Source organism: Balaenoptera musculus, chromosome 10 (assembly GCF_009873245.2).
Source record: "Balaenoptera musculus isolate JJ_BM4_2016_0621 chromosome 10, mBalMus1.pri.v3, whole genome shotgun sequence".
Classification (NCBI taxonomy): Eukaryota; Metazoa; Chordata; class Mammalia; order Artiodactyla; family Balaenopteridae; genus Balaenoptera; species Balaenoptera musculus.
In genome coordinates, this window is record NC_045794.1 from 43,940,293 (window position 1) to 43,956,626 (window position 16,334).

At 40.9% G+C, this 16,334-nt stretch overlaps 1 protein-coding gene across 1 annotated transcript in view; it reads left to right on the forward strand.

The window, feature by feature from the left end:
* Nucleotides 1–791: 791 nt before the first annotated feature.
* NCKAP1L (NCK associated protein 1 like) overlaps nucleotides 792–16,334 on the forward strand; it is a 41,929-nt gene continuing 26,386 nt past the window's right edge. The window contains exons 1-14 of the mRNA XM_036867520.1: nucleotides 792–931; nucleotides 2,009–2,119; nucleotides 2,848–2,940; nucleotides 7,943–7,999; nucleotides 8,505–8,647; nucleotides 9,478–9,568; nucleotides 9,659–9,796; nucleotides 10,608–10,656; nucleotides 10,752–10,908; nucleotides 14,481–14,537; nucleotides 14,829–14,925; nucleotides 15,344–15,453; nucleotides 15,625–15,757; nucleotides 16,157–16,238. Of these exons, the coding sequence (XP_036723415.1) occupies nucleotides 830–931; nucleotides 2,009–2,119; nucleotides 2,848–2,940; nucleotides 7,943–7,999; nucleotides 8,505–8,647; nucleotides 9,478–9,568; nucleotides 9,659–9,796; nucleotides 10,608–10,656; nucleotides 10,752–10,908; nucleotides 14,481–14,537; nucleotides 14,829–14,925; nucleotides 15,344–15,453; nucleotides 15,625–15,757; nucleotides 16,157–16,238 (1,420 nt within the window). The 5' untranslated portion in view covers nucleotides 792–829. The remainder of the gene's footprint in view (nucleotides 932–2,008; nucleotides 2,120–2,847; nucleotides 2,941–7,942; nucleotides 8,000–8,504; nucleotides 8,648–9,477; nucleotides 9,569–9,658; nucleotides 9,797–10,607; nucleotides 10,657–10,751; nucleotides 10,909–14,480; nucleotides 14,538–14,828; nucleotides 14,926–15,343; nucleotides 15,454–15,624; nucleotides 15,758–16,156; nucleotides 16,239–16,334) is intronic.

Here is a 16,334-nt window from a genome sequence, read left to right on the forward strand (position 1 = left end):
GGTGGTTCTCAAACCTGGGAGAGCATTGAATTTAACCTGGAGGGCTTGTTGAAACAGAGTGCTGGATACTACCCCAGAGTTTTGGATTCAGTAGGTTTGGGGTGGGACCTGAGAATTTGCATGTCTGATAAGTTTCCAGGTGATGATAATGTGACCACACTTTGAGAATCATTGTGCTAGAGAGATATAAAGAAGTGTTAGATACAATTCCTGTCATTAAGGAGCTTATGATGTAGTTGGGGAGATAAGACATATACTTAAAAATATAACAAGGAATACAGTGTTATATAATGTTTGACATTGAATGGGGGTAGTTTGGAGGAGTTGGAATTTAATCTAGGCCCTAAAATGTGAATAGGCTTAAGGTTCAGGAGAGAATAACATAGGCTTTCTTGATGGGGATATGAAAGAGGGAAAGTATAAAGGTGGATGGGCCTGGGGTGGTTGATACTTTTTGTCTGGTGTGGAGCTTTATATAGGGCACTAGTGGAAGGGTAAGGCCAGAAAGGTTGGTGGCAGACTGTGAAGAGCCTTGAAAGCCTGCCCCTCTCCCCCACTTCCACACATTTTACAGTCTTACTGAAAATGCTGCACAGCTAGAAAGAGGAAGTCTCCCCTGCTGAGTGTGCAAGAGGAAGCACAGAAGATGCGGAGGGCCTGTGAGGTGTAATGACTGCTTTCAGCCATGAGCCAATTGTAGAGGCAACAGGAAGACCAGCGCACCAACCAGGCTGGGTGCCTCCGCCCAGAGGGTGTCACCACCCCAGCTGAAAGTGTCTGGGGAGATCAGGCATTGCTGTCTGGATGCTCCTCTCTCTCCGTGGCCATCATGTCTTTGACTTCTGCCTACCAGCATAAATTAGCAGAGAAGCTCACTATCCTGAATGACCGAGGTCAGGGGGTTCTCATCCGAATGTATAACATCAAGAAGGTAAGCACAGGCAACTGGACTAGTACTAACTATTCCGGCAGTAGTAAGGCAGGGAACCCTGAGGCAGGTCCAGCCGTTAGGCTTGCTCCTCTTTCTCACTAGTTTAAGTGGCCTTCAGTCACTTGAATTATGTAGGACAGCCAGTGCTGGGAGGCAGAAGCGGAGGCTTTTTTTCAGGGCTTCCCCCTTTCTTGGTATGATTCTCACCCCAACGAGGGTGTTTGCTTCCTGCTGGGGTTAGAGGTGGGATGGGAAATAACTGTGTTCCGGGATAAAAGTCTGGGTCTAGAATTCTGGTCCCCCACACTCTGTTTAGTGCTGGTCCCCCACACTCTGAAGACAGCCAAAGTTGGGTCTCTGGCAAAAACTTTTTCGTACAAGTACTTTCCCTAAAAGGAAAAAATAGATATGATATTTGGATTAAAAAAAGAGTAGGTACCTTCTGAGGGATTTAGACTCTGAGACAGTTCTTGCTGTGGTTGTATATATGTGTGTTTAGGATAGGAACTGTGGAATTGGGAGAAGCTGGTGGCAAGAGGTGGGCTAGGGGCTGGGCCTAGTGAAGTTAAGAGATAAAGACGGGTGGGAGTGGGGAATTTCTGGAAGAGAAAATAGGGGACTTGGGGGAGGGGACTTTGGTGCATTTCGTAATAAAACAAATCACTGGGGACATAGTTTCTCTGTCTCCATGCCCCCTATAAATGCCCTTTGGGATAAGATGCTTATATAATGGACATAATTGTGACACTGATTCTCCCACAGAGTCTAACTCCTGAGCAGCTGCTTTTCTCACTCCTTCCGGCTTCAGCTGAGGGGTGAGGAGAGAGCTTCCTCTTTGTGCCGGGCGAGCAGATGTTAAGCTTTACCCAGCAAGACGAAATGCCGAGGTTATTTAGCTCTTCTGATAGTTGGCTTAGTGTCCTGGAACTTGTTCCTGACCTACTCCTATGCTTTTATAATTAATTCCCAGATTCCCTTTCCCTAAGAGAGATTGTGTGAGAATGCATGATGCAGGAAGAGGTATGTTTCCAAGGAGCGGGAGAAAGGGTTGAAATATAGTGTTATTTATTTGTGCAGACTTGTTCAGACCCCAAATCCAAGCCCCCTTTCTTACTGGAAAAGTCCATGGAATCATCTCTCAAGTACATCAACAAGAAATTTCCCAACATAGATGTCCGAAACAGCACGGTGAGAATGCTGTTCCTCTTCTTTCCTTTCTCTGAAATAACTCTGTGCTTGGATGGTTCAAACTCTCTTTTGACTGCCTCTCTTTGAACTTGGCAGGGGATGGAGTAGCCTTCTTTCAGTTTTCCTAAGCTCAACCACAGGGCTTCAGGTTGTTGTAGTCTTAAGAATTCTGAGATAAGATGGGATTCTCCTAGGGTAAACTGGAGCAAAGCATTGCCCCTTTCTCCATTGTAAGAGTCACAAGAACACTTTGTTCTTACCAAGAAACACAGCTCTATCGATGAAGCAGTTGCATATATTTTATTGTTGTTCCTATTTCCCCCTCAGTGTTTTCTCGGTTATTGTCTTAGAGTTATGCATCTAGTGTCATACCCCTTACTTCTCCCTTATTAAATGTTAGCCCTAGATTTCTTACCATCTTACCTATAGCATCTTCTCATTCAGCTTCTTTTGACTTTGATATGAATAATAAACCTCTTTAGCTGAAAGAGACCTTGAAATTTCCTCTCATTTCACACGCTATATCCAGTCAGGATTGCATGCAACCATCCTGCCTAGATAGAGAATATTCTCTGTTTAAAAACCTTCAGAGTTCGAAGACTTTCCAACTTCCTCTGTCAGTGTATTTTAACCCTCTTTAAGAATGTTTTAGGTACAACCCCTGTTCTTCTTGGGTTACTTTGATCAATTGTCTTCTTAATTTGTGTTTTTTATTTTGTTTCTCTCAGCAACATTTAGGACCAGTACATCGGGAAAAATCTGAGATAATTAGATTCCTCACCAACTACTACCAGTCATTTGTGGACGTTATGGAATTTCGGGTGAGCTCTCTCTAGCCCAGGTCCCCAGTGTTTGGATATTCTTTTATGTTCCTTATTCCTGTTTCTTGAAAAAATAAGATGTATTGGTACATGGAGGGATATCTAAGTTGTATTGTTAAATGAAAGTGAGTTGCAGAATAGTGTATGATACAATTTTATTTTTGTTTTAAAAGATACATAAACTTATATACACATAGTGTTAGTATATATATATAGGAAAGATTTGGAATATTTCACATTAAACTGTTAAAAATACCTGCCTTTGGGGGTGGATTATTATGATTGGCTTTAATTTATTAAACTATACATTTTTGTATTATTTGAGTTAAAATTTTAAGTATTCTTACCCAATAGTTTTTTACAAATCTACTGAAAAATTTCAAGAATGGTACAGTGAATATTGTTCTACTCTCCCCCTGGATCTCCTGATTTTTAGTATTTTGCCATGTTTGCTTACCTTTTTTTTTTCTTGAACCATTTGAGTTAGTTGCAGGCATCGTGACATTTCCCTCCCTGAATACTTTAGCATACATCTGCTAAGAGCAAGAATATTTTCTTACCTAACCTTAATACAATTATCGAACTCAGGAAATGTAAAATTGCTACAATGTTATAGTTAATATATAGCCCATACTCATATTCCTCTAGTTGTCTCTAGGATCATACATTAAATTGATGTCATGTCTCTTAGTTGTCATGTCTCTTTAGTCTTTAATCTAGAATAGTTCTCAGCCTTATTTTGTCTTTCATGACACTGACCTTTTTGAAGCATCCAGACTAGTTATTTTTCAGAATTTCTCTCAATTTGGATTTGTCTAATTGTTAACAGTGTTTGGTAGCATAATACATGGATGATAAATTGAGTTTTAAACAATGAACATGTACTATTTTTGTAAACATAAACTGTGAAAAATTATTTAGTACAGTGTTTTTGAAGGGCAGATCGATATGGTGTTTCAAAAGTCTTAAAAATATATACTTTTTTTTTTGGAGTTTATTTATTTATTTATTTATTTATTTTTGGCTGTGTTGGGTCTTCGTTTCTGTGCGAGGGCTTTCTCTAGTTGCGGCAAGCGGGGGCCACTCTTCATCGCGGTGCGCGGGCCTCTCACTATGGTGGCCTCTCTTGTTGCGGAGCACAGGCTCCAGACGCGCAGGCTCAGTAGTTGTGGCTCACGGGCCTAGTTGCTCCGCGGCATGTGGGATCTTCCCAGACCAGGGCTCGAACCCGTGTCCCCTGCATCGGCAGGCGGATTCTCAACCACTGCGCCACCAGGGAAGCCCCCAAAATATATACTTTTAAATGTAACAATTCTATTCTAGAAATTTGTCTTAAGGAAACAATCAGAAGTGCAAAGGTATATGTACAAGAATGTACTCTGTTGCATTATTTATGATGGTGACAACTTGATAATTGATATATTCAAAAAAATAGAGGCTTAGTTAAAAGTTCAAAGTATATGTTCATAAATGAATATTATACAGCTGTTAAAGATAACACATATTTATATTAATCGGCATGGAAAAATGCTCTTCACATGTTCTTTAGTATAGAAGCAAATTACAATGTAGCTTACGACAGGAGATGTCCCTAAAATGTATATTTTACATAGATAAAAATGCATATAAATAAGGCTGGAACTTCTTTACATAGTGAGATTATGAGTGGCTTTAAAAATAAATTGAAATTATGTTTGTATTTTCTAATTTTTCTGCAATGAACACCTATTATTTATGTATTCAAGAAATAACACAAATTTTAGTCATCTGAGCCATTTAAGTTTGTGATGGTATTATAGTATTTCTTCAGATGGTACAAGAGTATGGGACCCTGCTTTGGGTGTCCTGTGTTTTCTCTAGGGAGCTAATCCAGGCTGTTCATTAGATCATGCAATGAAGAGAGAAGTTGGGACATGGAAGACCGTAAGGTCTGAAGGAGGGTCAGGTCAGAGGTTAATTCATCTGGAATTGAGAGTAGTGATTAGGAAGAAGGTAGGCACTGGTGGAGGTAGTAGAAGAATGCTGGAAGCATATAAAAAGTCTATTACTAGAAAATTTGTCCAAAGGAGATTTTAGGATACCTCTGGTTGCTGCAGTGGTAAAGTTCTGAGCCCAAGGAATCTAGTATGCCTCATTCAGGGCAGGAAGGGAAATAGAGACATGGAGGTATTGTGCATTGTAAAGTAGGTAGGCTCTGAATCAGACAGACCTGGTTTTAAATCTCAGCTTCATCACTTACAAACTGTATGGCTTTAGACAAGAAACTCTTTGACTCCCAGTTTCTTTATCTATAAAAGGGGAAATGAGATTTACTACATGGGGTATTTGTGAGAATTAAATGAGATAACACATTGAAAACATCTAGTACAGTGTTTAGCATATAATAAAGTAATAGGCCAAACAGATGTTAAATCCATTTCCTTCTGATTCTGTCTTTACAGTATAGTGACACTGGTTGTATGAGAGGCTGAAAGCAAACTTCAGTTATATCCCTTGGGAATTGGGTTGCAGGAAGGAGTTGTAGACAGGCCTTCCCAGCAAAGGAGGCAGCATAGACCTAGACAGAGGTCTTGAGATCATGTAGTATAGACAGAAGATCATGGCCTCCGGGTTCTAATTCTGATACTTTACCTTACTAGTTTTGTGATCTTTGGGGAGTTTCTTAACTGCTCTTAGCCCCAGTTTCCCCATATGTTACTTTAGATACAGCCTTTTGGGGAAGGTAACTTGGAAACATTTTTCCCCATACATTTAATAAGTTTGCAAATGTATACACCTGTGTAACAACCACCACAAAGTACAGAAAATTTCCATCAATCCAAAGCTTCCCTGCACCTTTTTTTCCTCAGTCAATTCCTACCTCCCTGACTCCTGGCCCCAGGCAACCACTGGTCTGCTTTCCAGATTAGGTTTTTCTTTTTCAGGGGTTCATATATATAATTAGAATCTATATAGCATGTTTTCTTTTGTGTCTGGCTTCCTTCACTCAGCATGTTTTTAAGGTTTGTTTATGTTTCATGATTCATTTCCCATTTTTGCTGAGCACTATTTCATTGTATGGATACAATCTGTTTATCCATTTACCTGTTGATGGACTTTTGGGTTGTGTCCAGTTTTTGGCCATTATGCACAAGTTGCCATAAACATTTGAGTACAAATAATTTTTCATTTCACTTGGGTAAATAATCTAGAAGTTGAATTGCTAAATCATATGGTATGTATGTGTTTAATTTTATAAGAAACTGCCAAACATTTTTTCCAAAGTCATGGTTCCATTTTCCCTTCCCATCAGCAATATATTAGTGTTCCAGTTGCTCCACATTCTCATCAACACTTGCTTTTAGTCATTCTTTTTTTTTGTTGTTTTTTGGCCACGCCAAACAGTTTTTGGGATCTTAGTTCCCTGAACAGGGATTGAACCTGGGCCACAGAAGTGAAAGTGCCAAGTCCTAACCTCTGGACCACCAGGGAACTCCCGAATTTTAGTCATTCTGATGGGTGTGTAGTGATATCTTCTTGTGATTTTAATTTGCATTTCCCTGATGACTAATATTATTGGGCGTCTTTTCATGTGCTTATTCGTCATTTTTATATTTTTAATTGTAAAGAGCCTGTTCAAATCTTTTGGCAACGTATTTTAAAAATAAAAATATAGGGCTTCCCTGGTGGCGCAGTGGTTGAGAGTCTGCCTGCCGATGCGGGGGACACGGGTTCGAGCCCTGGTCTGGGAAGATCCCACATGCCGCGGAGCAACTGGGCCCGTGAGCCACAACTACTGAGCCTGCGCATCTGGAACCTGTGCTCCGCAACAAGAGAGGCCACGATAATAAGAGGCCCGTGCACCGCGATGAAGAGTGGCCCCCGCTCACCGCAGCTAGAGAAAGCCCTCGCACAGAAACGAAGACCCAACACAGCCACAAATAAATAAATTAAAAAAAAAAAAAAAAAAAAGAAAAAAAATAAAAATAAAAATAAAAATATATATACCCTTTGATCTAGCGGTTCCACTTTTGTAGATATGAAAATACCAATGTGCAGTGGATAGGGCCAGGAATTGGAACAAAGCAAACACTCATCAGTGGGAAAAAGGCTGAATGAATTGGCCATACCATGGGCTATTATGCAGCCATTAATAAGAAGTACATTAGTGCTCTACCAGATGACTTGAGGACTTTTAGCAGGTAAGGTTGAATAAGAAAAGTAAAACGATAAGAACAGTGTAATATTATCTCAAATTTTTAACACAAATGATTTTCAAAAAGACTCCTCTCTCTCTTTTTCTCCCTATCTGAATAGGATTATATAAATAGGATGAAAATTAAGAAAGGACATACCAGGTTGTTAAACTGGTTTACCTGAGGGTTGGGCAGGATGGCGGTGGGTGCTGATGTTGCGGGGAGGAAAGTGTCCACAGTAAAACTGCATATTTATTTAGGTAAAATTATGTATGAAAAGAAAAAGAATCCCTCTCACACTGAAATGAGGGTGAAATGAAGTATATGCAACTTACCTAGTGAGTACTTAGTACATAGTAGGTGATCAGTAAACAGAAACATGTAGAAAGTTGGGTAGTTTTCCCATTTGTTAATGATTAACTTCTGAGAATAAGAGACAGAATCAAAAAACAGACTTTGGGATTTTGGGATTCATCAACAAAAATGGGTCTGATTTTTGGTATTTTAGAAACAGACTATCAGATGGTCTGCATCTTGTAACCTTTTTTTGTGGAGGAAGGGGGCACTGGGATGATAAGCTCAGGGAAAGTGTGCGTAATGTAGTAGTGACTTGTGCCTGTGGAGACATGGGCATCCAGTAGGGTAGCCTGATAGGGGCCCACGGACAGCTTACGGAGGAGGAACTCCCTCTACTCAGCAAGCCTCTCTTATGTTATTCAGTGGCTCTCTAGGACCTCCAAGGGAGAGAACCTTCCCCTCAAATTCTGGTAGTACATGTCATCTTCTCTTTATTCTTTATTCATTCTCATCTCCGATTCTACCCCCAGGATCATGTATATGAACTTCTCAACACGATTGATGCCTGCCAGTGCCATTTTGATATCGTAAGATTCTTGGCAATTCTCTTCTATCCTAGAGCCATGGAAACTGTCTCTGTTGGGACAGTGTGGGGTGAGATGGGACTGGAGGAATGGCTATTCCCCCAGGATTATAATATAATATATATAATATAATATATACTGTATAATGAATGAATGGCTATTAATTCCAGGACTATAATTCTTTTGTAAAAATGTTGAAGTTAAAGTGTATTTACGTGTTAAGCAGATCAGCAATGTGATTTATTTAATCCAGAATTCACACAAAAATCTTCTTATTCTACCTCCTCCAACCTCTAAATGCTACCTTATTTCCTGGCCTCCTTATATCTTGAGCTCACTTTTAGCCCCTGAATTTTGTTAAAATTTTCTCCTTCTGAATTTGCAGTCTTGTCAGTTTCTCCTTCTAAATAGATCTTTCCAGAGTCTGTTTAGCACTGTCTGGAATGGTTGGGGAAATAGTGGTTAATAGGCCTTGCTGTTCTTGGGTTCCTATGTATTTTCCTTGTAGAATCTCAACTTTGACTTCACTCGGAGTTACCTGGACTTGATAGTGACTTATACCTCAGTTATTTTACTTCTGTCACGGATTGAGGATCGACGGGTACTCATTGGTGTGTACAACTGTGCCCATGAAATGCTGCATGGACATAGGTGAGTTGAGTTGAGGTGACAAGATGAAGAATCTCATACATGGTGTTATGAGGTAAAGGTGGATACAAGAGAAATAGATGGCATGCTTTCTCATGTGAGAATCTATAATCTATATGATAACCCAGGCAAAATAAAACAATTGCACTGTCTCTAACGAGTTTTTAATCCTGGGCTGGCTGCCATTCTACTTTTGAGGTTATTGCGAAAGGCAAAGAAAATTCTTTTTAATATTGGTAGGAATAATATTAGTAAAGTTAAAGCCATTAGAGGTAAGTAATGTATGAAAATACATTTGGAGCCAAATATAAATGGATTTTGGATTATCTGCAATTCTTTGCCTTTCCATTAGTGCAAATAAAAGTATTTAAGGGCTGAAAAAAATAAAGAACAGAGTGATCAGAGTGTGCCGTGGAACATTGTTCTATGTATGATGTGTATTCCCTTGTGCCTACATGAATACCTAGGCACATGACTTACCATTCGCTTTGAATGTATATATATTCTTTTGGGTTGTATACAGATTTGGGTCCAGCCATATTACTTGATTTGTGACTAATCAATATGAATTTATAGAATACCTGTCATGTGTCCAACCTTATTTCAGGTGCTTATAAGGAAGAAACTTTCATGGACCAGCCCCAAATCATGTGATTCTATCTTAGTTATACCTGGGCCTGGAGTGGGTTATCTGTATATGTAATTCACAGTTTAGTATCTTTGGAGGTGGTGGAGAATACCAGACTATGTACACATCGTTATCCTATATGCAAACATGAGAGTTTACGTCATGTTTAAGGGAGGGCTGTAACTCCTTTTTCCTATGCTTCCAGTGACCCCAGTTTTGCCCGTCTGGGTCAGATGGTCTTGGAGTATGACCACCCTCTGAAGAAGCTGACAGAGGAGTTTGGGCCTCACACAAAGGCAAGTTTCTTGAGAGAGTGGAGAATTCCTCAGGCAGAAGGATGTTGTCCCCATCATTGACATTGAAGATTCATTTGTTTTCCTCCACAGGCTGTGAGTGGAGCCCTGCTTTCTTTGCACTTTCTGTTTGTCCGAAGGAACCAGGGGGCTGAGCAGTGGCGCAGTGCCCAGCTTCTAAGTCTCATCAGCACCCCTGCAGCCATGATTAACCCTGCTAATTCAGACACAGTGAGTTCCCTTTTCCTCTTGTCAGTGGAAGCATTCTCTTTCCAAGGCCATCTCTTTAGAGGGTGCTTCTTTTCAGGAAATATCAGCCTAAGAGTGCTTTAGCACTCTTCTAGGATATGCCTCTGAGTTGATCACCTCTTGTGGCTAAAAAAATCATAGTTGGGTTGGACCTTTTCTTTGGACCAGGATTAGTGTGTGCCTGCCCACAGAAGGAATTTAATAAATGTTCATAGAATGAATGAATGGATGAAACTGAGTCATTAGGCACCTATTCAGCCCAGCAGGAACTTGAGCATAGATGTCAATTAATTAACAAATGTTTTTATTCAACCACTATTGACCCAAGGTCCTTGCTTCAAAGAATTTATAATCTAGTAGGAAGATATGCCATGTAGTCATAAAAATACAACTGACGGTACAAGTGTATGAGAAGCACCAAACGAGTGATGTATACTTTACATGGTAAAAGAATCCAAGGGAGAGGGAAATCATGAGATTTTGAGTATTACTCTCTTGAATTGTTGAAGAGAGGTTATGTCAAACCATTTGTTTGTCCTCACTTCCAGTCCAAGTTCCTTTTTCTTTTCTCAACTATATTCTTTTTTCCTCACTCCACTTCTAGTGCCTCACCTCCATTATTGGCAGGTTTCCCAGATATTGGCTTATCAAAGTGCCCTTATCCAGTCTGGTAAAATAAAAGTTGGTTTTGATACTCAAATTCTAGCTTGACTGCCCTTGTCTTGACTGCCTTAGTCTTTAGCGTAGACCAGGTTAAATAACTGCTAGACCATCTCTGCCTCTCTTCTCATAGATGGCCTGTGAGTACCTGTCTGTGGAAGTGATGGAGCGCTGGATTGTCAGTAAGTTTTGTGGGATGAGGTGGGAACAGACATAGCATGCTATATGGAGATCAAATTCTAAAAGTCTTCCTCTGCACTGTTTTACCCACCCACAGTTGGGTTTCTTCTTTGTCACGGGTGCCTCAACTCCAATAGCCAGTGCCAGAAGCTGTGGAAGCTGTGTCTGCAGGGTTCCCTGTACATCACCCTCATACGGGAGGATGTGCTACAAGTGCACAAGGTCACCGAGGATCTGTTTAGCGGTTTCAAAGGGTGAGATATGAGATCCCAACTAATCTTCTTTAGGGATTTTTAGCCCCTCCTGACATCCTTTTCATTGCGGTGGCTTCTCTTGTTGCGGAGCATGAGCTCTAGGCATGCAGGCTTCAGTTGTTGTGGCTTGCGGGCTCTAGAGCGCAGGCTCAGTAGTTGTGGCGCTTGGGCTTAGGTGCTCCGCGGCATGTGGGATCTTCCTGGACCAGGTCTCGAATCCGTGTCCCCTGCGTTGGCAAGCGGATTCTTAACCACTGTGCCACCAGGGAGGTCCCCATTGAGTGATTTTTAAACAGGGGAGTGACACAATCATATTTGCATTTTAGAAAAAGTCACTCTGGCTGCAGGGAAGAAAAGAAGTTAGGTGGAAAAAAACTAGAAGCAGGGGTTAATTAAGTAAATTAGGAGGAATTGAGGATCAAGTCAAGGTTTCTGGATTGGATACTTGGTATTCCTTAAGATAAAGAACATATGATAAAAGCTGGTTTGTGGGGGAAAGGTTGTGAATTCAGTTTTAAGCAGTTTGAATTTGAAGTATTTGTAGCACATTGAAGTTAGATGTAGACCTTTTACCTTGTGATTGTGGAACTTAGGAGCGAGATCTGGATTCAGATAAAGGTTGGCAAAATGGTAATCAAAGCCATGGGAGTAGGTGAGATTACTCACGGAGAATGTGTGGAGTGGGATGAGACTGGGATAGAACCTCTGAGAACGTTGAAATTTAAGGGCCAGCAGAGGCAGAGAAATCAGTGAGAGGTGCTGAGAAGAAGAATAACAGAGGCAAGGGAAGAAGACATGCTAAGAAGAAAGGACCAGTTATCTATAAATATGTTAGACGATGTTGAGAGGTCAGATAAAATGAGGACAGGAAAATGTTTGTTGAATTTGGCTGTAAAGATGGTCTTAGTCCCCTTCTTGTGGATAACTTCAGTTGAGTGCTGAGGTCAAAACCTGGATTGCAGTGGGTTTAGAACCAAATGGGAGATAAGGAATTTAGTAAGTAACTCTTTCATGAAGTTTGACCTTGAAGGGAAGAATAGAGACAGAGCTATAATGAGAAGGAGGTGTGGGATTAAGGAAGGGATCAAATACCTTTATTATCTTTGTAGTTGCAAAACTAACACCAGAAATGTGAAAAATACAAAGAGGAAGTTGACTACAGTCTCACTTCCCAGAATGGTTTGGTGCATGTCCTCCAGATGCTTGTGTATACATATGAACATGTAAACGTGTGCATATATTTTCAACCTTATATAAGCAATTGATAAAAAGCAATGGATCCACATTCTATATTATATTCTTTTTTTTTTTTTTGGCTGCGTTGGGCCTTCGTTGCTGCGCGCGGGCTTTCTCTAGTTGCGGCAAGTGGGGGCTACTCCTTGTTGCGGTGCGCGTGCTTCTTATTGCGGTGGCTTCTCTTGTTGTAGAGCACGGGCTCTAGGCGCGGGCTCAGTAGTTGTGGCTCACAGGCTTAGTTGCTCCACGGCATGTGGGATCTTCCCGGACCAGGGCTCGAACCCGTGTCCCCTGCATTGGTAGGCGGATTCCTAACCACTGTGCTACCAGGGAAGCCCCTCTACATTATATTCTGAAGTTGTTTTTTTTTTTTTTACTTACTGTATTTTGGATATCTTTGCATATCAGTCTATAGAGACTTATTCTTTTTAACAGTCAAACAGTATTTCATTATGTGGTTGTAACATAATTTATTTACCGAATCCACTATTGATGGACATTTGAAGTGTTCCCTCTCTCCCTCCTTTTTTTTTTTTTAAAAAAAAAAACCTTTACAAACAATGTTGAAATGAACATCCTTAGACATATATCTTTGTGAACATTTCTATAGGGTAAATTCTTACAAGTGGAATTGCTGGGGTAAAGGATATGCATATTTCAAATTTTAATAGCTCTTCCCAAATTGTCCTCCAAACAGATGTATTATCTACCATCTATGAGAATACTTATTCCTCATACTCTCAACAACTGAGTATTATTAAAAATTCATTGCCAGATTTAAGAGAGAGTAAATCTAAGATGAATAATTAGAAGTTACAGGAGGTAAATAGATACAGATATACAGAAAAACTTTCTAATGATTACCGATTCTGGGGAATGGAAGGGATGTTTGAAGCGTGTGTTGTTCCCCATCACTAAGAACAACACTAACATGTAAGATTTATAGTTTAGGGAGTTCTTTGACATAAATGATCTAATTTGATCTTCATGTTACTTATACTCAGGTATATGTTTAATATATTCTTTTTTTTTTTTTTTGGCTGCACCACGCGGCATGCGGGATCTTAGTTCCCTGACCAGGGATCAAACCCGCGCCCCCCTGCAGTGGAAGTGCCAAGTCCTAACCACTGGACTGCCAGGGAAGTCCCAATATCTTCTTTGATAAATGAGAAAATAGAGGCTCAGTCTCAGTGTCACTCAGTTAGTAAGAGATGGAATTAGGAAATCATTCCAGATTTTTTGACTCTTAATCCTCTCACTTTCCATCGTACCATGTAGAGGATGAAATAATTACCCACTAGGAATGCTGTGGAGTAGAATCCTGATTTGATTAAGATACTTTCCAACTCTAAATTTCTTTGATTCTGTGCTAAGCTCAATAAGGGGTGGTTTGGAGAAGAGAAACGAAAGGTTATAAATTTGACTAATGTGGTGGCAACAGATGCAGGACAAGAGAAGACAGATATAAGGGACATAGAGAGCACAGAGCCTAAAGTAGTGTGGGTCTTTTGAGCATGGGTCACTAGTTGAAAAAAAGAAATATGGTCAGGAGAGTCAAATGTTACGGATAAACAAAGAACAATGAAAAGGCCATCTAATTTGGTGATTCAGAAGTTGACGGTGACCTTAGAGAGAGCAGTTTGTTTAGTGTCTAAGGTCATATGGGCTTCAAGGGTCAGTGAAAGGTGAGGTGAAAAAGAGTAAAGGTGTCTCTCTGGAGGAGTTTGGTGGTGTGGGAGAATGAGCAAAGTTCAGTAGCTTGTCAGGGTCAAGCGAGGCTCCTTTTAGAATAAGGAAGGCTTATTGGGAGAAGAGAATAAACCAGTGGAGAGAGAGAGAGATTGAAGTGACAAAAAGGTAACTGATAAGGTTAAATTCTAAGAGAAGATGTGTGGGAATGGGACCCAGGGGAGAGCTGGAGTAACTACTTTTACTTGAGAGCAGGGCCTGTGTCATATTTATGCACTGCTGCTTTGTATTTCCCTCAAACCTGGAAGAGTACTTCAGCATGAAGGTGTCAAGGCAGGAGCACAGGACAAGAAATCTAGTCCCAGCTTTGCATTAAAACCCTATGTGACCTTGGGCAAGTCAGTTTTCTTCCGCAGGTATTATTTTCTTTATCTGCAAAATAATGATGAGAACTAGATAATCTCTAAGCTCTATGAGTCTCTTGTTAATAGGTCAGGGTAAAAAGTAAGGTTTGGAAAGATCCTGATGGTGAGGGCTGCCCATGCTCCCTGCAGGCTGTAGTTTGGAATCTCTGAGGACTGGGAAGGTGGGACGAGGCCTTTAGCTGGTGGTATGGTCAACCCTTCTGTGCGTATGTCAATCCTCAGGTATGGCAAGCGAGTGGCGGACGTAAAGGAAAGCAAGGAACATGCAATTGCAAACAGGTAAAGACGGGGAATGAGCTCTTCCAGAGGGGATGGAATAGGAATCTCTCCTGAGATTGTTCTCTCCTCTCCTTGTTCTCACCCAAGTTTCTGTACAGCCTTATTGTCTCAACCCAAGAACTTGCTGCTGCCCCACAGATTCTTGTGTTTCCTTACCAGGTCTAACTGTGGCATTGAACCTTCCTCCTAGCTAACACCCCTTCCTAAATGCAGCTGTCTTCTGCACTGCCTTTGGAAGATTTTTAAGGGTGGGAGAGGCAGTATTCTCTAGTTTCCACTTTCTTTCCTCAGTGGCCAGTTTCACTCTCAAAGGCGTCAGTTTCTGCGGATGGCTGTGAAGGAGCTGGAGACTGTGTTAACCGATGAACCAGGACTACTGGGTCCCAAGGCAAGAGAAAGAAACGTTGGGAGGGGGACGATGTTCAATGATAAAAGACTCCTATGTGGGGGATGACTTGGCATTCATGAGTTTTTGCATTTCTGAGTTTTTTGTTCTGTTTGTGTATGTATATGCTGATTCCCTTGAATCTTCTTAGAGTAACCTAAAACTTCTTGTATCTCTTTTTTGGGCACTATCATAGTATATCATATATTATAGCTATTTGTGTACTTGTCTTATCCTCTCTTTGACTGTGAACTAATTGAAGACAGATAGTTTTTTGTGAGTCTCTGTGTTTAATATTGGATACCACTGTTGGTATGGTTACACAGTTGTATCCATATGCATATTTTCATGATAGTTTTCTCTGTGCTTTGAAATCCATTTTTAAAGTTGAAAATTCTCATAGTCCCTGTCCCCTCCTTAGGCCCTTTTTGCTTTCATGGCCCTGTCCTTCATTCGTGATGAGGTCAATTGGCTGGTTCGCCACGCAGAAAATGTCACCAAGACGAAGACCCCTGAGGACTACACTGACTCGTTAGTACTTGGCATGGTTAAGAATCTTGACCTTAGATGGACTGGGAAAAGGGACGGGGGGACATCAAATGACCTCAGGAGGTCTCAGTTTCTGCCCTGTTGTCGCTGTCTTTGTTTCGGGTCACGTTTTCAGTCTCATACAGCTCTCTGTTCTCATCCTCAACTTTGTAGGAGCATTGCAGAACTGCTTTTCTTGTTGGAGGAGATTAGGGCTCTGGTCCGAAGACACATCAAGGTGATAGAGCAATACCACCTTCAGTACCTGGCCAGATTTGATGCTCTTGTGCTCAGTGACATCATTCAAGTATGTTTAATTGATGATACTTTGGAAATTTTGGGGTGATCCCTGGTCATTTTCCCCTGGGGGCCACCCTGGCTGAATCTCATGCTCTGTAGATTGTGTGTCAAAAAGCCTGATTTTCCCCTCTACGTTTGTTAAAATTTAAAAAAGGACTAATAATCTTAGCAATTTTTTTCCCCAAGTGAGGCTGCATAGAAATAGGAGAGAAAAGTAAAGGGCAGTTGGGTGTTAGCATGGCAGGGAATTCAGGGAGTTTCCTCCATGTCTTGTTTGGCTCTTTCTCTTTGTCTGTGGCACTTGGCAGCTCTTTCTACCTTCATACCCTGACTGAGCCTTGTGGTCCTTGTTTCTCTCCTGGTGGAACTTATACCTCCTTGACGGTAACTCCACCTTCTCTTTTAGAACCTGTCTGTGTGTCCTGAGGAGGAGTCCATCATAATGTCCTCATTCGTCAATACTCTCTCCTCTCTGAATCTCAAACAAGGTAACTGGAGGGAATTGGAAGAGGAAGAGTGAGGGCAAACATCTTTTTGTCTAGAAATATTGATCTCTTGAGCCAGGGAATAGCCAAGATGACTTT